The 25,450-nt window shown below is 40.3% G+C and overlaps 1 protein-coding gene and 1 pseudogene across 2 annotated transcripts in view; one reads left to right on the top strand and one right to left on the bottom strand.

The window, feature by feature from the left end:
* Positions 1-25,450, top strand: part of ssbp4 (single stranded DNA binding protein 4) — a 191,337-nt gene that overhangs the window by 151,636 nt on the left and 14,251 nt on the right. For both annotated transcript variants that reach the window (XM_088349458.1, XM_088349459.1), the window contains exons 6-11: positions 11,748-11,831; positions 15,312-15,438; positions 15,895-15,962; positions 20,248-20,312; positions 24,363-24,408; positions 24,559-24,594. In XM_088349458.1, the coding sequence (XP_088205584.1) occupies positions 11,748-11,831; positions 15,312-15,438; positions 15,895-15,962; positions 20,248-20,312; positions 24,363-24,408; positions 24,559-24,594 (426 nt within the window). The remainder of the gene's footprint in view (positions 1-11,747; positions 11,832-15,311; positions 15,439-15,894; positions 15,963-20,247; positions 20,313-24,362; positions 24,409-24,558; positions 24,595-25,450) is intronic.
* Positions 9,461-9,618, bottom strand: LOC148355866 (U2 spliceosomal RNA; annotated as a pseudogene).

Here is a 25,450-nt window from a genome sequence, read left to right as displayed (position 1 = left end):
GCTTTAAAGTGACAGTGAGCGATTTGTCCTGAGGGATGAGAAGAATGACGGGCGCTTAAGACGTTTTTTTCCGTCCTTGGTCGACTTCGATCGATGGAGATATCGTGACGCGCCGATACTTTTTTTTTTCTACTATCGTGCGGAAAGCTCGAGCCTATCTACTATTTTTATTTCGTTCTTCATTTGGGATTTGTGAATACCGATACCAGGTGTCAGATATGTGCCGATACCAGTCTGGGTAGTGTGGGATGAGGAAATGTTTGCCCTGTTAATATCTGTATCCAGTATCGGTCTTGTACTGCAAAAATTTGTAATTTTAGTTCATTTTTTAATCGGGATGCGTGAATACCGATACCAGGTGTCAGATATGCGCCGATACCAGTCTTTTTTTTTTAAATATAAGGGTGGCATAGGATGAGAAAATGTTTGCACTGTTGATATCTGTATCCAGTATCGGTATCTTTGACTTCAAAAAATGAGTATTTTCAATTAATTCTTTAATCGGGATGCATAAATACCGATACCAGATGTCAGATCTGTGCCGATACCAGTCTAGGTGGTGTGGAATAAGGAAATGTTTTCCCTGTCAATATCTGTATCCAGTATCAGTATCTTGTACTGCAAAAATTAGTATTTTAAGTTCATTTTTTTAATCGGGATGTGTGAATACCGATACCAGGTGTTAGATCTGTGCCGATACCAGTCTGGGTAGTGTGGGATGAGGAAATGTTTGCCCTGTTAATATCTGTATCCAGTATCGGTCTTGTACTGCAAAAATTCGTATTTTAAGTTCATTTTTTAATCGGGATGTGTGAAGACCGATACCAGGTGTCAGATCTGTGCCGATACCAGTCTAGGTGGTGTGGGATGAGGAAATGTTTGCCCTGTTGATATCTGTATCCAGTATCGGTATCTTGTACTGCAAAAATTTCTATTTTAAGTTCATTTTTTAATCGGGATGCATAAATACCGATACCAGGTGTCAGATCTGTGCCGATACCAGTCTAGTTGGTGTGGGACGAGGAAATGTTTGCCCTGTTAATATCTGTATCCAGTATCGGTATCTTGTACTGCAAAAATTTGTATTTTAAGTTCATTTTTTAATCGGGATGTGTGAATACCGATACCAGGTGTCAGATATGCGCCGATACCAGTCTTTTTTTTTTTTTAATATAAGGGTGGCATAGGATGAGGAAATGTTTGCACTGTTGATATCTGTATCCAGTATCAGTATCTTTGACTTCAAACAATTAGTATTTTCAATTAATTCTTTAATCGGGATGCATAAATACCGATACCAGATGTCAGATCTGTGCCGATACCAGTCTAGGTGGTGTGGAATAAGGTGGAAGACATGTTTGACCTGTTTATATTTGTATTCAGTATCGGTATCTTACACTTTAAGAGTTGAATTTTTTTATTTGATTATTTAATCCGGATGGGTAAATACCAATACCAGGTCTCCGATCTGGGCATGTGTAAGTAAAATAAAGGGAATTTGATCTAGTTCTGGTATTGGTATCGGTGCTTAAGAGTCAAGAATTTAGTAGAATTCTGTATTGATCTGAGAAAAATTGGTCTCGAACATCACTTTTTGAAGACATTTTCAGTCCATTTTGAAGAGAGAAGGAAGGGTACGGAATTTTATATATTTGGTTGTTTTGGTATTCGTATCTGTTCATAAGGATTCAGAAATTGATGGTAGGTAAGGAAACCGTATGTGCTGGTGGTATCGATATTGGTATCAAACTCTCACTACTCAAGAGTGAAGTATCTTTATTGATCTGAGAAAATGCTATCAATTATTTGTTTTGTTAGACCTTTCAGGGTAGGTAAAGTGAATTGTGCGTTTCTTGTCATGAACCGGAACAGGATCAGGACCCAAACGCGTGACGTTCTCACCCAAGCTTTTATTTTACAGGAAATGGGGAGTCATGCACGTTAGGCAGCAGTCTGGCGTGAAATGAAAGGAAGCCAGAGGTCGACGAGATCGATACCAATGCCAGAGTTGATATCGGACGGATGGGGTCGATACCGGACAGGATTGATATAGAAACAGGATATCGAAATTAAACAGGACAAACTAGACAGGAACGAAAACTGGAGAAAATAATAAACAGGACCGAAATAGACGGAAACAAAACTGGAAACGGAAATTAAACAGGACAAAATAAACGGAAACAATATCGGACAGGAAATACCAACAGGAACAGGACCGAGTCGAAACCCACGTCTTGCGGGGCAGAGGTTTGTTGACCGGCTGACAAAGGAAGCGTGAGAGCGCTGAGTTTAAATACATGGAAAGCCAATCTGTCAATGAGCCGCAGCTGCCGCCACATGGGCGGGGCCAATTGGGCGCCATGGCAACCGTGACATTTCTGGTATTGGTATCGGCCTCTAAGTCATAATTTAGAATCTCTTAATCTTGAAATTAAAATGGTATCGACCATGATGTGTTTTATGACGGAAATTCACAAAAAAATAGGTTCTCTTTCTGAAATGGAATCGGTTTTACAGAAGTATGGTTTGGGAGGAGTTAGGTTTAGCCTGGGTTGTTAGTGCAAGTTTACAGTGGGAGGAGCTAAGTTTAGCCTGAGTGGATAGTGGAAACTACAGTGGGAGGAGCTAAGTTTAGCCTGAGTGGATAGTGGAAAATTACAGTGGGAGGAGTTAAGTTTAGCCTGAGTGGATAGTGGAAATTACAGTGGGAGGAGCTAAGTTTAGCCTGAGTGGATAGTGGAAATTACAATGGGAGGAGCTAAGTTTAGCCTGAGTGGATAGTGGAAAATACAGTGGGAGGAGCTAAGTTTAGCCTGAGTGGATAGTGGAAACTACAGTGGGAGGAGCTAAGTTTAGCCTGAGTGGATAGTGGAAAATTACAGTGGGAGGAGCTAAGTTTAGCCTGAGTGGATAGTGGAAATTACAGTGGGAGGAGCTAAGTTTAGCCTGACTGGCTAGTGGAAATTACAGTGGGAGGAGCTAAGTTTAGCCTGCGTGGATAGTGGAAATTACAGTGGGAGGAGCTAAGTTTAGCCTGACTGGCTAGTGGAAATTACAGTGGGAGGAGCTAAATTTAGCCTGAGTGGATAGTGGAAATAACAGTGGGAGGAGCTAAGTTTAGCCTGAGTGGATAGTGGAAATTACAGTGGGAGGAGCTAAGTTTAGCCTGAGTGGATAGTGGAAATTACAGTGGGAGGAGCTAAATTTAACCTGAGTGGATAGTGGAAATTATAGTGGGAGGAGCTAAATTTAGCCTGCGTGGATAGTGGAAATTTCAGAGGGAGGAGCTAAGTTTAGCCTGAGTGGATAGTGGAAATTACAGTGGGAGGAGTTAAGTTTAGACTGAGTGGATAGTGGAAATTACAGTGGGAGGAGCTAAGTTTAGCCTGAGTGGATAGTGGAAATTACAGTGGGAGGAGCTAAATTTAACCTGAGTGGATAGTGGAAATTATAGTGGGAGGAGCTAAATTTAGCCTGCGTGGATAGTGGAAATTTCAGAGGGAGGAGCTAAGTTTAGCCTGAGTGGATAGTGGAAATTACAGTGGGTGGAGCTAAATTTAGCCTGAGTGGATCGTGGAAATTACAGTGGGAGGAGCTAAGTTTAGCCTGAGTGGATAGTGGAAATTACAGTGGGAGGAGCTAAGTTTAGCCTGCGTGGATAGTGGAAATTACAGTGGGAGGAGCTAAATTTTAGCCTGAGTGGATAGTGGAAATTACAGTGGGAGGAGCTAAGTTTAACCTGAGTGGAAAGTGGAAATTACAGTGGGAGGAGCTAAATTTAGCCTGGGTCATAAGTGGAAGTTGTTCATTATTGTTTATTTTTCTTGTTCCCGATATTTCTGGCTAGCGTTAGCCGCCGACACGCTAACGCTATCATATCTGGCCCTCGTGAAGAAATCCTAACCCACACTCGTTACATCACCAAGCCGACGGGAGCGAAACCCGAAACCGGAACTTTCTCGGTTCCCCGCGCTTCCTGCGGCACCGCCCGGTTGACATAAATGACTCTCCTCCTTTCTGTCATGTTTAACTTCTTCTCTTTGGGCCCCTGATTGCATGTTGTCATCTTGTCCCCGTGCTATATTTCTTGTCAGCTAGCTGGAGAGCTCACTGGAATGTTAGCAAGGAGTGACAATGCGCGCGCACGCAGCGCGTGCGTGTTCCTCCCGGCTTTGTTTGTTGTGTTCAGTGATGCAGGCTGCTTTGTATTCTGGCTCCGCGCGCGTGCGCGCGCTCGCTGCGTGTGTGCGTCGGTGAGGCGTCACTGCGGCACCACACTGCCCTCTAGTGGTCGACGGTGGAGGAAGGCTGCTGCAGGGCTTTAGGAGTGTTGTGCATGGCGAAAAGGAGAAAGGGGTTTTGCTGGTTTTGTGGTCCCGTGCTAGGCTGTTATCTCCTTAGCCGCTTAGAAAATCATTTTATTCATTGCTTCATTTTATGCTGCGTTTATTTATTCATTTTTCAGTTCATGTATTCACTCATTTATTTATTGATTCATGTCTTAGTCAAGTTATTTATTCACTCATGTATATATTTGTTTGTTTATTTCTTTATCTATTTTTCCATCAATTTATGTATTCATTCATCCATTTATTTATTCATGTCTTAGTCAAGTTATTCATTCATTCATGTATATATTAGTTTGTTAATTGCTTTATTTATTCATTTATCAGTTCATGTATTCATTCATCCATTTATTGATTCGTGTCTTAGTCAAGTTATTCATTCATTCATGTATATAGTGGTTTGTTTATTTATTTATTTATTTATTCATTTCTCAGTTCATGTTTTCATTCATCCATTATTCGTTCATGTATTTATTGTTTTTTTTTATTATTAATTTATTAGTTCATGTATTCATTCATCCATTTATTGATTCATATCTTAGTCAAGTTATTTATACATTCATGTATGTTTTGGTTTGTTTTTTCCTTTGTTCATTTATCAGTTCATGTATTCATTCATCCATTTATTTATTCATGTCTTAGTCAAGTTATTCATTCTTTCATGTATTTATTGGTTTGTTTATTTATTTATCAATTCATTTATCAGTTCATGTATTCATTCATTTGTTTATTGATTCATGTCTTAGTCAAGTTATTTATTCATTCATGTATATATTGGTTTGTTTATTTATGTATCTATTCATTTATCAGTTCATGTATTCATTCATCCGTTTATTGATTCATGTCTTAGTCAAGTTATTCATTCATTCATACATGTATTCATCAATTTATCTTTTCATTTATTGATCCTTATATTTATCCATTTATTTCTTTAAATATTAAGGTATTCACCTCTCCATTCATGTATGCATGTTAATATTTCTTATTTTTATTCATCCATTCATACTTTTATGTCTTTATTTATCCATTCATTTTACATATGTATATATTTGTTTATGTATTTTTCATCCATTCATTTATTCATTTATTCATTTATGTTTTAATGTATTCATATACTTCATTCATGTATTTATTTGTTCACGCACTTCTTCATCCATATATTTATTCATTCATTCATTCATCTATTTATTTCTACATTTATTCATTTAATTGTTCGTGCCTTTTAACCCCTGTATTTCCGATATCCGTATCGATACCGACTCAAATATGATATCGGAAGTGGTCTGGGGAAAAAAATATCGAACGTCCCCAATTTCATTGTGTCATAACAGCCTCATGTGATGCTAGCGACCTGTGATTTGGGGACTAGCACGGCTCCATCCCAGCTGAATTATTCACGTGGGGTGTTGATGGCGACCATGGAACCGGAAAATGGCAACGCCGCTTCCTCCTAAGTGAGGAAAAGTAGTCTAGAGAAGACCTTGCATCTGGGTCAGTGCCGGGAGACGCACCAATTCATGCACACGGACTCTCGGAGATCAGATCGAAGACTTGAGCTGACCCGCTAGGTTGCCTTGACTGGTTTTTGCTTTGGCGTGACTAGATATAGAAGCAAGTTCGAATGAGTTAAGACTATTGAGTAGGTGCATTTAAGAAGCCCCGCCCCTTTGCATGGGTGGGCGGCCAAGGCGGTATAAGACCAGGCACTTAGATAAGACGATGATTTTAAGCACCGAGACTCGAGAGACACACACTTGGTAGTAACGTCCGTGTTTATTGCGCAAATTGTAAAAAGAGCCGTCTCATAGACCGTGTCGCAGGTATAAGCGCTTCTCTTTTGTCTGTGTTTTATTTCTCCTTCAACGTAGCACTCGTTCTGTTGAATTGGCGTGAGCTAGTGATGTGTTCAGGGCACGTTTAGTGACTATGAGTGATTGTCTTCTTTTTGTACTTGGCAGTTAATTGGTGTTCACTGTATTGTTTGAATGTAAATCGGTATTTTGTCGAGGGGTTGGGCATTCTCTCTTCAAACAAGTATAAAACTTGAAGTTGGAAACAAGACATTCAAGGGTTTGTTAGAAATTTAGAAAGTAATCTATCTATCTATCTATCCATCTATCTTGACATCTTGACATCTATCTATCTAGACATCTATCTAGACATCTATCTAGACATCTATCTATCTATCTATCTATCCATCTATCTAGACATCTATCTAGACATCTATCTAGACATCTATCCAGACATCTATCTAGACATCTATCTAGACATCTATCTATCTAGACATCTACCTATCTAGACATCTATCTGGACATCTATCTAGACATCTAGACATCTATCTATATATCTAGACATCTATCTAGACATTTATCTAGACATCTATCTAGACATTTATCTAGACATCTATCTAGACATCTATCTATCTATCTATCTATCTATCTATCTATCTATCTATCTATCTATCTATCTATCTATCTAGACATCTAGACATCTATCTATCTAGACATCTATCTAGACATCTATCTATCTAGACATCTATCTATCTAGACATCTATCTAGACATCTATCTAGACATCTAGACATCTAACTATCTATCTAGACATCTATCTAGACATTTATCTAGACATCTATCTATCTATCTATCTATCTATCTATCTATCTATCTATCTAGACATCTATCTAGACATCTATCTATTTATCTAGACATCTATCTAGACATCTATCTAGACATCTATCTATCTAGACATCTCTCTAGACATTTATCGAGACATCTATCTATCTATAGTCATCTACAGTATCTATGGATCTATCTATCTATCTTTATATCTATCTATCTATCCATCTAAACTAAAACAGCATATTTTGTGAAAGAGAAACTTATATTTTTTGTATATTTAAGCCCTTTTCTTGCAGTCTTGCTGCAAGCAACTCCCTGACCTTGGTTTCCTTCAATTCTTTTTCAAGGTTATATCGTCCCTTTATCTCAGACTATTCTAAATCACTTCATTTATGTCATGTTTTAAGCCGGAGCCACTAGGGACCGCCAAACACCTGCATGTGGCTCCACAGCAAGTTTAGCAGGTGTAGAGGTCCAATTTTGTTGGGGATGGAAAGTAATCGAGTATTAGGTTTCCGATCACCGCATTTTCTGCACTATAAGGCGCACCTAAAAGTCTTAATTTTTTTCAAAAGCTGACCGTGCGGCTTATAATACAGTGCGCCTTATATATGGCTCAATGGTGTTTCGCAAAGTCTTGCAACTAATGCAACAGCCGCCGACTAGATTTTCCCCCGAACGTGAAGTAGTCCGCGGTGTATGATGGGATTTATATACCGGCGTTTCATTGGCTAACCAATGTGTCAATCATCATTTGAATCGATCACTATTGGCTAAAGTTATTCAGAGGTAAAGGGGGCGGATCCTTTTTATCATTTACAGGCTCGGATAGGCTAAAGGGGCAAAACAAACCCTGCAATTGGCCGAAAAAGATGTGTCAATCATCAGTTAATTCGATCACTATTGGTTAAAGTTATTTGGAGGTAAAGGGGGTGGATCCTTTTTATCATTTACGGGCTTGCATAGGCTAAAGGGACAAAACAAAGCCTGCAATTGGCTGAAAAAGATGAATGTGAATAGCAAGTTTGGTTGGTTGTCTACGGCATAGAGAAAGCATGTTTTACTATTCTGTATTTGTAAATATTTTATTCTCTGGATTTACCACACTCACGGATATAAGAGGACCATGGTTGCACATTATTATTGAACACAACGACTTCGGTGAGCTACTCCGGCTATATATTTTCCCTGTATCTTGTTTCAGACTGAACTCGATGTTTCTGTGATAAGCGGTGCAGATAATGGATGGAATGGAGTGTCTATTTTTAAATCAAACTCAATTCCAAGTGTTTATTGTCATATGCACAGTAAAGTTGCGAGCGAAAAAGGAAATAGAAACTAAGGAATGGTTAGCATTTCTTGAATCCCAAGACTTTAACCTTCCGAATGATGGAACGATGCATTTGAGTGACATCGTACGGACACCGCTTGTGGACGTTCCCATTGTAGCGCCTTATAATCCGGTGCGCCTTATCTATGGAAGATATAGAACCAAAAACTATTTTTTGGGGGGTGCGCCCTATAACCCGGTGCGCCCTATAGTGCGGAAAATACGGTACATTTCTGGATTCCATTTTTTGAAGGAACCCTGCACACACACGCACACACTTGACAGCAAGCTCAATAACCGGTGAGGTCAGACGGCGCTAGTGCTGCATTAGCCTCAGCGTGAACCTGCTGCGAGACGAGTAGGCCAGGACAGCGGGTGTTAACCACCCAAAACACACCACACAAACGCAGGAAAACACACACAAACCCACACGCGTTCAAAACCTCGCCTTACGTCGAACTGAAAAAACATTTTCATAACACGGGAATGGATTCCAGTCCGGCTTCGTGCTGTTTGTTCGCCCGATAAGCGGTTTTACTGCACTCGGAACAGCTTGAGAGTGAAAAGGCAAAGCTACAGGAAGCACCTGCGTTTTTTCTTATAAATTCCGGACTATAGAGCGCACCTGATTATAAGCCGCACCCACCGCTTTTTAAGCGATTTGCCACTTTTGTACTTACACAAGCCGCACCCATGTATAAGCCGCGTGCCCCCGCAGTAAAACTTATGACACAAACACAAGTTTAACCCAGCCCAAGCTGTAAGTTCCAGGATTGTAACTTTTTGGTTTGAACAAATTTATTGAGACTAGGGGTTTTGTAGAGGTTTATTGTTCTATATTCTTTATCTCTCTCATCTCTCATTAGCCGTACCGCTTATCCTCATTAGGGTCGCGGGGGGGCTGGAGCCCATCCCAGCCATCTCCGGGCAGTGGGCAGGGGACACCCTGAACTGGTTGCCAGCCAATCGCAGTATTCTTTATCTATTATCCTTTATCCGTTATCGGTCTGGGGGTTTTTAAGGGTTATTGATCTATCTTCGTTATTCATTATCCATTATCCGTTATCGGTCAGTTCATAATACGCTACAAAGCCTAGGAGCCGGAACACTTACTCTTAGCCAAAAGGCCAAGCTAAGGTCCTAGCCCTAAAGCCTTGCTGCGATCATTGCGAATGCACCGTTCCCGGAGGTACTGCAATACCGGGCCGATGCGTGGAGTGGACAGAGCAAGCTCATATTCCATCTCCAGATTGCAAAAATCAAAGATAGTGATTTCAAACACCAAAAGGGCCAAGCTAAGGACCTAGGCCAAGCTAAGGACCTAGCATCAAAGCCTTGCCAGGCCAAGCTAAGGACCTAGCATCAAAGCCTTTTTTTTTTTTTTTTGGTTTGAACAAATTTATTGACACTAAAAACAGAAAACAATCATGACAATCTCAACAGCAATTAAGCACATTCACAATATTATATTCCAATATTACGTTTTTAACAGCAAACACAAAGTGAGGTTTGAACAAACCTTCTCGAAAATCAAACATATTCACAATTTCATTATATAACATCTTTGTTAGTGTCAATAGATCCGTCCAGGCCTGATCATAACAGCAAACAAACAATGTGAGGTTTGAACAAATCATGAATGGAAAATGATACCCGTAATTAAAGTATGATGCAGACTTGTAAAGTCCGGGTCCCGTTGAAAGTTATCCAAGGAAACAAAATTTCCAAAGTTAAGGGTGGGAAAAATATATATCCACTATTGTCCGCTGCGACAACAGACAGATCTACCGGTAACTCAGCTTTACCCCAATTCCCATCAGCCCTTGTTTGCTCCGCCCCTTCATTTTGATTTGTCCGTAGAACACATAACAGAATAAATCTCTAAAATAAATACATGACAAAAATGTACAGTTGCAAACACATATTATACATGGTTACACATATTTATGAAGAAAGACGGTACACCGAGAGAGTTTTCAAAGCTTTGATAATAATAATAATATAACTTTCATCCCAAACCGTGACTGTGACAGGTAGCAACACGCTAGTAGGATCACGCTCGCAGTGTATCAGACGTGCCTGTTAAAAAAAAACATCCCGTAATTGTGAATTTCATGGAAGATCGTCCTCAACTTCCTCCTCATAACTATCGCCATCAAGGGCGTCTTCCTCATTATCGGAACGTACCTTTATTTTACAGGCAATGTATGCATAAACTTAGAGGTTGCAGTCTTTCTTGGCGCAGGGCTGAACATTTGGGAAAAAAGTAGCGGCTTATAGTCCGGAATTTACGGTAATCAAAAAATTTCGGTAGGAGCCACTACGGCGCACCAAAGACCTGCATGTGGCTCCTCAGCATGTTTAGCAGGTGTAGAGGTTCGATTTTGTTGTCGATAGTGAAGGATTTCATACATTTGACTATAAAGGATTTCATACGATTGAATACAAGTTACATTTACTGAGTGCAATGAAGACTTTCACCGAGTAGGCTATAGTTCAATGACAGGTCACGCCGTTCCAAATGCAGAATATTTTGACGAGGGAATTTTGATAATAGGACTCTGACGGAGGACGGCAGGCGATGTTTTGAGAACAAGGCTCTGATGACATAGAAACGCTCAGTGTTGTTTTGAGTTTTCCAGACATCGCCACGCCCTGGGGGGGCTTCCTTGGCACGCCCATGGGAGGAGTCGAGACGCCATCTGGCGAGGAGACTTGGGCCGAGAGGAGTAGGCTGGAGGACTAGAGAGAAGGCTTCCCAGAGATGCCAGAGGCTCTAATTCGACTGATTTGGCCGTATTCGATGGAGTAGACTTAGTTAAATTGTTATTGAAATTAAATCTGAAATAGCACACACAATTTCTTAACACAGAGAATTAATGATTGGGGAGAAAAAGGGGGGGCGTTATGGGGCCGAAGATTATAGGAGTTTTCGACCGCTAAAAGTCTGGAAGTTACAATGCTACAATGCTAGTCAATCTGGGGAGATTCCCTTGTACAGAAAAAAACGCTCATTACCAAGAATCAGAAAACATGGAGTTAAATCTGAAACCTTCATCTACTTGTTGTTGCGGAGAGATTTAGTCTCGTGCTCTGAATGGTCGCAACGTATGGCCTGCGTGCTGAACTTAAGGCCGCAGTGCAAGCCTGCACGGCCACGCTATGCTATAAGTCAGTCAGGTGGAAGGAACAGAGGGCGACCTATCGATCGGCTCCTCTTTTTATATGGAATAGGGATGCTTGACCAGATCATGCCTCTTTGTGCGTGGTCTCAGATATCTAATACACTCAGTATCAGGTGACGGTGTTTGACATTGCTGAACTTGTTAGAAAGCCAAAGAAGTGAGAAATCTGCGTAATGTTCTCTACTTGAGAATGTTCCTCCAATGCTTCTGGATTTTTTTTCCCCCTCCTTGATTTTTATTGACACGACCATGTGTACTTGTATCTCCAGGGTCCTCCGGGGTCTCAGCCCTCTCCTCATACGCAGCCTCCCCCACACAACCCCAGCAATCCCATGATGGGCCCTCACGGACAGGTAATATACATACAAAACACACACAAATGCACAAAAAACACACACTCTTGCAGGCATTCAGTGTAAATAATTTATCGGCGGCGGGCCGGCCTGGAAAAGGGGCGGGGATGCATCGGGGGGGGGCTCACCTCCCTTTTTCTCTCCCCCCCCTTGGCCAGGCACTCGCCATCCCGGAGTCCATCAGCCGGGCATTAATATTGCAGCGCTTCTTCTCGCACGTAAACCCACCGCGAGTTGGTCACGTAGGGCAAAAAAACAAGAGAAAAACAATGGTAATAAGACGGTGTCCCTTTGGCATCAAACCGAGTGTAAATCGAGAGTATCAAACCTCTGGGAATGATTTCGATATGATAAGTCACCATGAGGCAGCAGGGCGGCGCAGTGGTTAGCGCGTGTGCGGCACAGTGCTGAGGTCGTGGGAACCTCCTGCGTGGGTTCAAATCCAGCTGTGCGGAGTTTGTATGTTCTCCCTTGCGCGGGTTTCCTCCGGGCACTCCGGTTTCCTCCCACATTCCAAAGACATGCATTTCAGGTGAACTGGCTGGTCCAAATTGTCCCTAGGTGTGACTGAGCGAGCGAGTGAGTTGTCTGTCCCCGCCCTGCCTGCAATTTAGCTGGCAACCAGTTCAGGGTGTCCCCTGCCCACTGCCCGGAGATGGCTGGGATGGGCTCCAGCCCCCCCCCCCCCCCCCCCCCCCCGCGACCCTAATAAGGATAAGCGGTACAGCTAATGAGATGAGATGAGAAGTCACCATGAGATGGTAGGAGCGGCTTTGATCGGATCTTTGTCCACACATCAAGGAAGTCCCCACTTTCTAGTGTTGCTTCCGGTATCCGGCGAATGAGTGTGTGGAGGTAACCCCATATGGCGAGTAGGCTAAGTGAAGCAGTTTGGGGATAGTCGCGAAATATAATAAATAGTAATAGGCAGTTCACTTCTCAACAGAGCTTATTCCTTTCAAATCCATTTGTCATCGTCTGGTCAGAGAGGGACGACGTTTCGTGCGCATCCGCAGGAACGCGGTCACCTTTTTCTCTCACTTTCTATCCCTCTCTCTTTCACTCGCTTTGTCTATCTTTTTCTTTCTTTGTTCCTCTTTGTCTTTTTATCTATCTGTGTCTTTTTACCTTCTTTTGCTCTGGCTTCCTTTTTTCCTTTTCTCTGTATTTTCTTTCTCTCTCTTTTCCATCCCCCTCCTCTCTCTCTCTCTCTCCTTCTCTCCTTCTCTCTTTCTCTCTTTCTATTTCTGTTTGGATTTCTTTTTCTCTCTCTTCTCACCGTTTCTCGTTTTATCTCTTGTTTCTTACATTCCCTCTCTCTTGCTTTTTTTTATCTCTCTCTTTCTCCTTTTCTCTCTTTCTTTGTCCCACCCTCTCTCTATTTCTCTCCCTCTCTATCTCTTATTACTTTCTGTCTTTTGTTTCTTTCTCCTCAATCTACTAGCTTCTTTCTTTCTTTTCATCTCTTTTTTCTTTCTCCTCAATCTACTAGTTTCTTTCTCTCTTTCCCTCTCTTTTTTCTTTCTCCTCAATCTACTAGTTTCTTTCTTTTTTTCTTTCTCAATTTCCTTCCCTCTTTCTTTCTTTCTTTCTTTCTTTCTTTTTTTCTTTCTTTCTTTCTTTCTTTCTTTCATTCCTTCTTTCTATCTCTCCTTTTCATTCTTCCTTCCTCATCAGTCCGGCCCAGAGAGAATGTTTATTCTATCTTGTGGCCCCTGAGTTAAAATGAGTTTGACACCCCTGAGTTAGGGGGAGTGGGTTAGAATTAGGGTTTAGGGTTAGGGGTTAAGGTTAGGGTTTAGAGATAGGGTTAGGGGTTAAATTTAAATGTAAAAAGTAGAATTTTTAAGAATTTCTACATTTTTTTAGGTCGAGTGAATGTTGCACGCCCTTCCCATTTGATATCATGACGGTGTTATATAAGAAGTAGCAAGCTGCACACTGTCCTCTTTTATTTTTCTCTTTTGCTTTTCTTAAAAAGATGGCGTTCTTCCACCTCCTCCCTTCTTTTTTTTATATTTGTCTTTCTTGGAATTTATATAAATGCCTCACCTGAGGTCTTACCGAGTACCGGTACCTGTTTGCTGGGAACCGAGAGCTTCAAGCCCTTGTGGATTATTCTGCACGACAACAGCTCCCCCTAGTGACAAAAACCCGAATAGCCTTTTTCACCTGACCCGCTTACTTATAACAGTATTGCTTCACGTGACAACTAGATCATGAGGACTGGTCGTTTTTTTTTACGCACTTTAAAAAAAATGAAATTATTTAAAAGCATGCTCAGAAACACAACAATGGAAATCATTTCAAGCATTTTCAAGATATTCACCCCAAAATCAAGCATTTCCCTGACCCTGAAAACATTACAATTCAAGCATTTTCGAGGATTTCAAGCACCTGTACGAACCCTGTCCTCTCTGTAACATTCGTCTCTGGTAAGGTGAATAAAAACAAGTGTCATAAGCAATGTTCTATTCAGCGCACAAAAATCAGGGCTCGAAATTACTAATTAAGTAGCGAATTGAGTTAAAGTTACAGTGCATGAAGGTCAAAATACACGGGTTTCCCTGACCTTGTGTCCAAAATGCGGTATTTTGAATGAAGTCGAGTAAAGTTAGTAGAGTTTGTCGAGAACCGGCTTCTTCGGCTCGTCTCACTAAAAGGAACCGGCTCTTTCAGGTCCTAAACGGCTCTTCGGGTTGTTTTTGCTTCTTTCATCCGAACATGACCAAATATTATGAAAAATTGTGCTAAATATGACTTAAAGGAAGGGGGGAGGGGCAACAGGAAAAAAAGAAAAAAATACCAAAATGAAAAAGTAGTGAAAAAAGAATAAATGGTAGAGAAAAAAGAAGGAAACATTCAGAAAAAAAAGCCAGAAAAAAAAAGAAAAGAAAGAAACAAAGGAAAAAAAGGAAATAGAGAACGAAAAGAAAAAAGTAACATTTAGGAAAAAATAAACACAAATGAGATTTTTTCAAAGGAATTTATAGTTTTGGACATAGAGAGAGAGAGAGAGAGAGAGAGAGAGAGAGAGAGAGAGAGAGAGAGAGAGAGAGAGAGAGAGAGAGAGAGAGAGAGAGAGAGAGAGAGAGAGAGAGAGAGAGACAGGGAGACAGAGAGAGACAGAGAGAGACAGAGACAAAGAGAGACAGGGAGACAGAGAGAGAATGGGGAAAGGTAGAAAGAGAAAGAGGGAAATAGGGAGAAAGATAGTAAGAGACAAAGAGAGGAGGAGAGAGAGAGGGAGAGAGAGAGAGACGGAGAAAGAGAGAGATCATGATTTAGTTGCCACACTTGGGATTGCTGTTGCTCACCGTTGTTTCAAGCGTTGCTCACCGACTTTGTGTGAACGCTCAGACCCGTAAGGAAAATCACAGGGAACATTGGTCATATCAAGATATCATGTAATGCCTTTTCGTATGTTATCTATACCATAACAGTCAATCTTTTTCCTGTTTTTTTTTTTATTTTTTGCAGCCATTCATGTCGCCACGGTACCCGGGGGGTCCCAGACCGGCGCTCCGCATGCCAAACCAGCCGCCGGGGAGCATCCCCGGATCCCAACCTCTCCTGCCAAACAGCCTGGACCCCACCAGACCCCAAGGTAGCAAAGTCCAGAGTCCAGAGCCTTCATGAGGCCCCTAAGTGAAATCAGATTGGGGGCGCCCAATGACTTGATCTTTTCTATACATACTAGAACTCCTTCCATAATCTACTCCAGGGGGGGGGCGACTATTTGGAGTCGGGGGCCCCATGTGACATAGTATAATCGATCAGTTTCATCCGATTGGTTTTGATATACTAGATGAGGTCCCTGTTTTGAGTACTTCTTTTTTTATGTAGTTTTTTAAGTATTACTGTAGTTCAGATTGTTATTGAAGTTCTGTCGTTTTTTGTAGTGTTACTCTAGTTACTATTTCTGTAGTAATTTTATGCAGTATTTCCATAGTAGTACTCACTCAGTATACTCATCATTTAGTGCAAAGGATCTTTTAATAACGTTAGCATTAGCATGTTTGCAGCACTGTTCCTAATATTTCATTTTTTTTTGTCTGCACAGGACATCCAAATATGGGCGGCCCAATGAGAATGAACCCCCCAAGAGGAATGGGAGGCATGGGGCCACAGGTACCAGAACATTTCCCTCCCTTCGCTCCTTTTCTCTGTCTCTTTCTCTTTCTCTCTCTTGCTCTTTTTCTCTTTCTTACTTTCTTTTTTCTTTTATTCTTTCGTTCTTTTTTTCCATCTTTCTTTCTTTCCTTCTTTGTTACCTTCTATTATTCTTTTTGTCTCTTTCTCTTTCTTTTATTTATTTCTCTTCTTTCTCTCTTTTTGTCTCTCTTTCTTTTATTTCTTTTTCTTCTTTCTTTCTTTCCTCCTTTTCCCTCTCTCTCTCTCTCTCTTTGTCTGTCTTTCTGTCTCTCTCTCTCCCTCTCTCTCTCCTCTCTTTGTCTCTTACTATCTTTCTCCCTATTTTCCTCTTTCTCTTTCTACCTTTCCCCACTCTCTCTCTGTCTCTCTGTCTCTCTGTCTCTCTCTATCTCTGTTTCCGTCTCTGTCTCTGTCTCTCTCTGTCTCTCTCTCTCTCTCTTTCTCTCTTCCTCTCTTTTTCTCTTACTATCTTTCTCCCTATTTCCGTCTTTCACTTTCTACCTTTCGCCATTTTCTCTCTCTCTATCTCTCTCTCTCTCTCTCTCTCTCTCTCTCTCTCTCTCTCTCTCTCTCTCTCTCTCTCTGTGTTGTTCTGCCAACTCCCCAACTCTTAAATGCGGGCTCGGAGTCCCCACACTCCCCGCAAGCCAGCCCCGGCTCGGCCCCTCTGCCAGCACATCCACCAAACCGTGTGCCAACGTGACACACTTCCCTTTTTCCGTTCTTGGCTCTCGCTAGTTTGTCCTTTTAAATGACAAGGGCCCCCTTGGCACCGTGCGCGCCGGCAGCTGGCGCGGCATCTGCCTTACAAGTGTCATCGTCTGCCCAACAAAACTCAGACTCCATCGCGCCGCGCGTATACATGAGCTACAGCTAAACGAGTTAGTGCACCAAAATACGCATTTGAGAGGGACCACGTCTCATTTTATTGTGATTTTTGGGGTTATATTTCCTTTTTATGCCCATAATAACGGGTCCCAAGAAAGTTAGTGACAAGGACAAGTGAAAAACAGTGACAACTAGCTTGCGTCAAAGAAGGGAAAAAGAAGAAGAAGGACCTGTTGAGTAAATCAGTGTGTATGAAAGGAACCACATCTCATTTTATTGTGATTTTGTAGGTTATATTTCCTTTTTCTGCCCATATTAACGGGTCCAGAGAAAGTTAGTGACAAGGACGAGGGAAAGTGGAAAACAGTGACAACTAGGCTTGTGTTGAAGAAGGAAGAAAGAAAAAGGACCTGTTGAGTCAATCATTGTGTTTGAAAGGGACCACATCTCATTTTATTGTGATTTTGTTGGTTATATTTCTTTTTTCTGCACATAATTAGGGTCCAGAGAAAGTTAGTGACAAGGACAAGGAAAAGTGGAAAACAGTGACAACTAGGCTTGTGTCGAAGAAGGAAGAAAGAAGAAGGATCTGTTGAGTCAATCAGTGTGTTTGAATGGGACCACATCTCATTTTATTGTGATTTTTTGGGTTATATTTCCTTTTTATGCCCATAATAACGGGTCCCAAGAAAGTTAGTGACAAGGACAAGGGAAAGTGGAAAACAGTGAAAACTAGGCTTGTGTTGAAGAAGGAAGAAAGAAAAAGGACCTGTTGAGTCAATCAGTGTGTTTGAAAGGGACCACATCTCATTTTATTGTGATTTTGTTGGTTATATTTCCTTTTTCTGCACATAATTAGGGTCCAGAGAAAGTTAGTGACAAGGACAAGGAAAAGTGGAAAACAGTGACAACTAGGCTTGTGTCGAAGAAGGAAGAAAGAAGAAGGATCTGTTGAGTCAATCAGTGTGTTTGAATGGGACCACATCTCATTTTATTGTGATTTTTTGGGTTATATTTCCTTTTTATGTCCATAATAACGGGTCCCAGAGAAAGTTAGTGACAAGGGCAAGGAAAAGTGGAAAACAGTGACAACTAGGCTTGTGTCGAAGAAGGAAGAAAGAAAGAGGACCTGTTGAGTCAATCAGTGTGTTTGAAAGGGACCACATCTCATTTTATTGTGATTTTGTAGGTTATATTTCCTTTTTCTGCCCATAATAACGGGTCCCAAGAAAGTTAGTGACAAGGACAAGTGAAAAACAGTGACAACTAGCTTGCGTCAAAGAAGGGAAAAAGAAGAAGAAGGACCTGTTGAGTAAATCAGTGTGTATGAAAGGAACCACATCTCATTTTATTGTGATTTTGTTGGTTATATTTCCTTTTTCTGCACATAATTAGGGTCCAGAGAAAGTTAGTGACAAGGACAAGGAAAAGTGGAAAACAGTGACAACTAGGCTTGTGTCGAAGAAGGAAGAAAGAAGAAGGATCTGTTGAGTCAATCAGTGTGTTTGAAAGGGACCACATCTCATTTTATTGTGATTTTGTAGGTTATATTTCCTTTTTCTGCCCATAATAACGGGTCCCAAGAAAGTTAGTGACAAGGACAAGTGGAAAACAGTGACAACTAGGCTTGTGTCGAAGAAGGAAAAAAAAGGACCTGTTGAGTCAATCAGTGTGTTTGAAAGGGACCACATCTCATTTTATTGTGATTTTGTTGGTTGCATTTCCTTTTTCTGCCCATAATAATGGATCCTAAGAAAGTTAGAAAAATGGAAAACAGTGACAACTAGGCTCGTGTCGAAGAAGGAAAATGTTGCGAAATACGAAAATTGTGTACGAGTGTCTGCCATTGAAGCGTTCCTGGAAGGTACAATAACTTGTTTAAAAATCTTATGCCAGAAAAAAGCAAAAACACGGAGTCTCAATCACACTCCTTAACAGTAGATGGAGACAATGCCCATCTCAATCACTTAGACCTGTTGAGTCAATCAGTGCGTTTAAGAAGGACCACATCTCATTTTATTGTGATTTTGTTGGTTATATTTCTTTTTTCTGCTCATAATCAGGGTTGGGTTACTTGAACCGGATTACTTTTAATGACTTTTGGATTACCCCAATACCAAATATGCTAATAAAAGACAAAAGAAACTAAATATGAATAAAATGATGACTCACAACACGTGGTAAGCTGTCTCTACTGGCTTTGATCTCTTTGAAAATTTTGTCATTCTAAATGTAAATGTAAATTCAAGTGCTTTAATAAACCGTAGCACATTTAGAGCCCCGATATTTATCGTAACAGGCTCTGCAAGCATAATAATCCACTGTGTAATCACTGTATCCTTAGAGATGTAGATGACACAAGAAAAGGCATCCGATATTATCTCACTATCACACAATTTTTAGGGTACCAGAGACAAATTTTAGTGAGAAAATAGGGAACACAAAGTCGTCCTAATAGATATAGATAAACTCCACCCAAATCTTCTCAACAATGCTCAACAATGTTCCCTCTAAGCTGCGCGCATTCTGCACATTCTCAGCGAAAATCTAGCCAGCGCACAAAAATCAGGGCTCGAAATTGCTAATCAAGAAGCGACTTAAGTCAAAGTTACAGTGCATGAAGGTAAAAATACACGGGTTCCCCTGACGTTGTGTCCTCAATGCAGTATTTTGAAGTCGAGTCGAAGTAGAAAGAAGTTGAGTGAAGTTAGTAGAATTTTTAGAGAACCGGCTTCTTCGGCTCGGCTCACTAAAGAGAACCGGCTCTTTCGGGTCCCAAACGGCTCTTCAGGTTGTTTTTGCTTCTTTCATCCCTACACGAGCAAATATGATGTAAAATTATGCACAGAATGACTTAAAGGAAGGGGGGGAAATAGAACAAAAAAGAAAAAAAATACCAAAATGAAAAAGTAGTGAAAAGCTGAGAAAAAAAAGAAACAAAAGGAAGAGAAAAAAGAAGGAAAATTTCAGAAAAAAAACGGGAAGAAATGAAAAGAAAGAAACAAAGGAAAAAAGTAAATAGAGAACAAAAAGAAAAAAGTAACAGCTAGGAAAAAATAAACACAATGAGATTTTTTTTAAAGGAATTAAAAAAAAAAATGGAAAAAAAACAGGGAAAAAGAAGAGCGACAAAATGTAACTTGATGTCAAGTTTTGGACATGTTTGATAATGACTCAGTTGCCACACTTGGGATTGCCGTTGCTCACTGTTGTTTCAAGCGTTGCTCACCGACTTTGTGTGAACGCTCAGACCCGTAAGGAAAATGACAGGGAACATTGCTTCTCAATTGTCTTTACTTTCACTTTTCAACCAAAGACATTTTCGGGGCTTTTTAGAACCCCAGTGCGAATGAAATAGCGACCCCTAGTGGTGTGAAAATCCTTTCATGGGTAACTTGTGTTTACTGACTGTTATTGTGTCCTCTTTTTGCAGAATTACGGTGGAGGGATGAGGCCTCCTCCCAACTCCATGGGACCCGGGATGCCTGGCATGAATATGTAAGTCTCCTGTTCAAACCGCGCACCAACAAAACAAAAAAGAAAGTAACGGTGTCCGTCAAATTAATAAAATATTGTTAAGATTTTGTTTTTTTCTTTTGTATTTTTGTAGCTGTTACTATGTAGCCGTTAGCTTTTACCCGTTAGCATGTAGCCGTTAGCACGTAGCAGTTAGCATGTAGCCGTTATCATGACTCGTTAGCATGTAGCAGTTAGCATGTAGCCGTTATCATGACTCGTTAGCATGTAGCTGTTAGCATGTAGCTGTTAGCACGTAGCGGTTAGCATGTCGCCGTTATCATGACTCGTTAGCATGTAGCTATTAGCATGTAGCCGTTAGCACGTACCGGTTAGCATGTAGCCGTTATCATGACTCGTTAGCATGTAGCAGTTAGCATGTAGCCGTTATCATGACTCGTTAGCATGTAGCTGTTAGCATGTAGCTGTTAGCACGTAGCGGTTAGCATGTAGCCGTTATCATGACTCGTTAGCATGTAGCAGTTAGCATGTAGCCGTTATCATGACTCGTTAGCATGTAGCTGTTAGCATGTAGCTGTTAGCACGTAGCGGTTAGCATGTCGCCGTTATCATGACTCGTTAGCATGTAGCTAATAGCATGTAGCCGTTAGCACGTACCGGTTAGCATGTAGCCGTTATCATGACTCGTTAGCATGTAGCTGTTAGCATGTAGCCGTTAGCACGTAGCGGTTAGCATGTAGCCGTTATCATGACTCGTTAGCATGTAGCAGTTAGCATGTCGCCGTTATCATGTCTCGTTAGCATGCAGCTGTTAGCATGTAGCCGTTAGCACGTAGCGGTTAGCATGTAGCAGTTAGCATGTAGCCGTTATCATGACTCGTTAGCATGTAGCTGTTAGCATGTAGCCGTTAGCACGTAGCGGTTAGCATGTAGCCGTTATCATGACTCGTTAGCATGTAGCAGTTAGCATGTCGCCGTTATCATGACTCGTTAGCATGCAGCTGTTAGCATGTAGCCGTTAGCACGTAGCGGTTAGCATGTAGCCGTTATCATGACTCGTTAGCATGTAGCTGTTAGCATGCAGCCGTTAGCAAAACGTGTTAGCGTGTAGCTGGAATGAATTGAGCTGGTATGAAGAGGTACCACCTAGTTTATGATAAATATTCTGCATGTGTGTAGCACTTTTCAAGTCCTCCCAAAGCACTTTACAATGTGCTTCACACTTACCCATTCACACACACTCACACCGCGTCTTGGTGATTCACATTTGAAGCCCGAACCCGACCTGAAATTAGGCCGATATTAGTTCCGGCCCAAGATTTTACCTCTACATTGGAGGGAAAGAGAAGAGGGAGAAAAAGAGTGAGAAAGAAAGAAAAGAAAAGCGAGACAAAAAAGGAGCAAGATTTAGAAAACTCGAGAGAAAAAGAAAAGAGTAGGAAAAAAGTAAAGGAAGGAAAAAGAAATTATGAGAGAAAGAAATTGGGAAAGAGAGAGAAAGATCAAAAGAATGAGAGAAGAGAAAAAGACAAAGAAATAGAGGGAAGAAGAGTGAGTGAGAGAAGATAAAAAAGGGAGTGAGAAAAAAAAGAACATGACAAAAAAGGGAGAAAGATTTAGAGAACTCGAGAGAAAAAGAAAAGAGAGAAAGAAAAAATAAAGGAAGAAAAAATAAATTATGAGAGAAAGAAATTGGGAAAGAGAGAGAAAGATCAAAAGAATGAGAGAAGAGAAAAAGACAAAGAAATAGAGGGAAGAAGAGTGAGCGAGAGAAGATAAAAAAGGGAGTGAGAAAAAACGAACATGACAAAAAAGGAGAAAGATTTAGAGAACTCGAGAGAAAAAGAAAAGGGAGTAGGAAAAAAATAAAGGAAGGAAAAATAAATTATGAAAGAAAGAAATTGGGAAAGAGAGAAAGATCAAAAGAATGAGAGAAGAGAAAAAGACAAAGAAATAGAGGGAAGAAGAGTGAGCGAGAGAAGATAAAAAAGGGAGTGAGAAAAAACGAACATGACAGAAAAAGGAGAAAGATTTGGAGAACTCGAGGGAAAAAGAAAAGAGAGTAAGAGAAAATAAAAGAAGGGAAAATAAATTATGAGAGAAAGAAATTGGGAAAGAGAGAGAAAGATCAAAAGAATGAGAGAAGAGAAAAAGACAAAGAAATAGAGGGAAGAAGAGTGAGCGAGAGAAGATAAAAAAGGGAGTGAGAAAAAAAAGAACATGACAAAAAAGGGAGAAAGATTTAGAGAACTCGAGAGAAAAAGAAAAGAGAGAAAGAAAAAATAAAGGAAGGAAAAAAATATATATATTATATTATATATTATTATTTCTTTTCGGTCTCTCTATCTCTCTCTTTCTCTGTTTCGTTCTCTGTTCTTTTATTATTTCGGTCCTTCTATCTTCTTTTTTTCTCTTTCTTTCTTACCTTTTCTTTCCATTTATTTCAGTCTCTCGCTTTCCCTTTCTTTTTCACTCTCACTCTTTTTTCTCTCTATCTTTCTTTGACTCTCTCCTTTTCACTTCTAATTTTCTTTGTTTCTTTTCCCCCTCTTTTTTGATATTATTCTCTCTCTATACCTCTCCTCTTTTCTTTCTCTCTGTCTCTCTTTTTCTCTGTTTCTCTCTCTCTTTTATTATTTCAGTTCCTCTATCTTATTTTTTCTTTTTCTTTTTTTTTCTATTTCTCTCTCTTTTATTATTTCAGTCCTTCTATCTTCTTTTTTCTTTCTTTCTTTTTTTCTCATCCTTTTTTACCTTCTCTTTCACTCTCTCGCCTTCCCTTTTTAGCACTCACTATTTTTCTCTATCTCTTGGACTGTCTCCCTTTCACTTCTAATTTTTCTTTGTTTCTTTTCCCCCTCTTTTTTATATATTATTTTCTCTCTATACCTCTCCCCTTTTCTTTCTCTCTGTCTCTCTTTTTTCAGTTTCTCTCTTTCTATTATTATTTTAGTCCTTCTATCTTCTTTTTTCTTTCTCTATGTTTTCTCTTTCTTTCTTACCTTCTCTTTCACTCTCTCGCCTTCCCTTTCTTTTTCGCACTCACTATTTTTCTCTATCGCTTGGACTGTGTCCCTTTCACTTCTGATTTTACTTTGTTTCTTTTCCCCCTCTTTTTTCTATATTATTCTCTCTATATACCTCTCCCCTTTTCTTTCTTTCTGTCTCTCTTTTTCTCAGTTTTTCTCTCTCTTTTATTATTTCAGTCCTTCTATCTTATTTTTTCTTTCTCTCTGTTTTCTCTTTCTTTTTTACCTTCTCTTTCACTCTCTCGCTTTCCCTTTCTTTTTCACACTCACTAATTTTCTCTCTCTCTCTTGGACTGTCTCATTTTCACACCTAATTTCTCTTTGTTTCTTTTCCCCCTCTCTTTTGATATTATTCTCTCTTTATACATCTCCCCTTTTCCTTCTCTGTCTCTCTTTTTCTCTGTTTCTCTCTCTCTTTTATTATTTCAGTCCTTCTATCTTCTTTTTTCTTTCTTTCTTTTTTCTCGTTCTTTCTTACCTTCTCTTTTCACACTCACTATTTTTCTCTATCTCTTAAACTGTGTCCCCTTTCACTTCTAATTTTACCCCTCTTTTTTCTATATTATGCACTCTCTATTTATCTCCCTTTTCTTTCTCTTTCCTTCTCTCTCTCTCTCTCTCTCTCTCTCTCTCTCTCTCACTTCTAACTCCGTCTCCCTTGTTATCTTTATCTTCCTCTCTTTTTCTTCGTCTTCCTCTCTCCTTCTCTTAAATCTACTAGGGTGGCCCCCGTGACATTTATTTTCCAGCATGTGTCCCTCAGCTAAAATCAGTCTGACACCCTGAAGTAAAGGACAGAAATAGAGAAAGAGAGCATCAAGTGGACATTTTTAAAACTGCTGCACATTTTTTCTCTTGTGCTTCTCTAAAAGTCCTTAAAAAGTGCTTGAATTTAGCCTTGATAAGGCGTATGAAGCCTGGATTTTTTGAGGACTTGGCAGTAAATCCGAAGTAATATTTCCCTGATAGTGTCACTCGAACACACAGCATAGTTTGTTTTGTATCTCTCTGTATTGTGGCAATCATGTATTTTTCCCGGCAGGGGTCCCGGGGGAAGAGGTCCGTGGCCCAACCCCAACAACAACTCGGTGAGTGACACCTTAAAGATCTTACTTTGCTAACGTAGCCGTTAGCGTGACTGGTTAGCATGTAGCTGTTAGCATGTAGCCGTTATCGTAACTCGTTAGCATCATTTGGCCCATTGCTCTTGACAATTAAATGTTTCGGTTTCTCCACAGATAGCGTATTCGTCTTCATCTCCGGGCAACTATGTGGTGAGTGTCCTTTTTGACATGTGTGCCGTCGAGATGCGTTAAGCTAAAGCGCTAATAACCCCTGGCGGCAATGTTCCCTCTAAGCTGCGTGTGTGCGCAATTGCTACTTTTCCGCGCACAAGACAATCTAGCCGGCTCACAAAAATCAGGGCTCGAAATTGCTCGTTAAGAAGCCAATTAAGTCAAAGTTAAAGTGCATGAAGGTCAAAATACACTGACGTTGTGTTCTAAATGCAGTATTTTGACGTCGAGTCGAAGTAGAATGAAGTTGAGTCAAGTCAGTAGAGTTTTTCAAGAACCGGCTTCTTCGGCTCGGCTCACTAAAAGGAACCGGCTCTTTCGGGTCCTAAACGGCTCTTCAGGTTGTTTTTGCTTCCTTCATCCCAACATGACCAAATATTATGTAAAACTATGCACAAAATGATTTAAAGGAGGGGGAAATAGAACAAAAAAGAAAAAAATACCAAAATGAAAAAGTAGTGAAAAGCTGAGAAAAAAAAGAAACAAAAGGAAGGAAAAATTTAGAAAAAAGCCAGGAAAAAAAGAGAAGAAAGAAACAAATGAAAAAAAGTAAATAGAGAACAAAGAGAAAAAAGTAGAGCTCGGAAAAAATAAACACAATGAAATTCTTTTAAAGGAATTTAAAAAAACGGGAAAAAAACCACGGAAAAAAGAAGAAAAAGTCTGTGTTGCATTCAAATAATTTCCAATTATATCAAGTGAATCTTGTTGCCAGCGTTGTACTTCACTAAAAAATGTAAGTTTTGGACATGTTTGATCATGACTCAGTTGCCACACATGGGATTGCCGTTGCTCACTGTTGTTTCAAGCGTTGCTCACCGACTTTGTGTGAACG

Source organism: Urocampus carinirostris, chromosome 12, assembly GCF_059441175.1.
Source record: "Urocampus carinirostris isolate Australia breed hairy pipefish chromosome 12, RoL_Ucar_1.0, whole genome shotgun sequence".
In the NCBI taxonomy this organism is placed as follows: Eukaryota; Metazoa; Chordata; class Actinopteri; order Syngnathiformes; family Syngnathidae; genus Urocampus; species Urocampus carinirostris.
The sequence above is the reverse complement of the archived record's forward strand: the minus strand, read 5'-3'. Positions and strand labels throughout refer to the sequence as shown.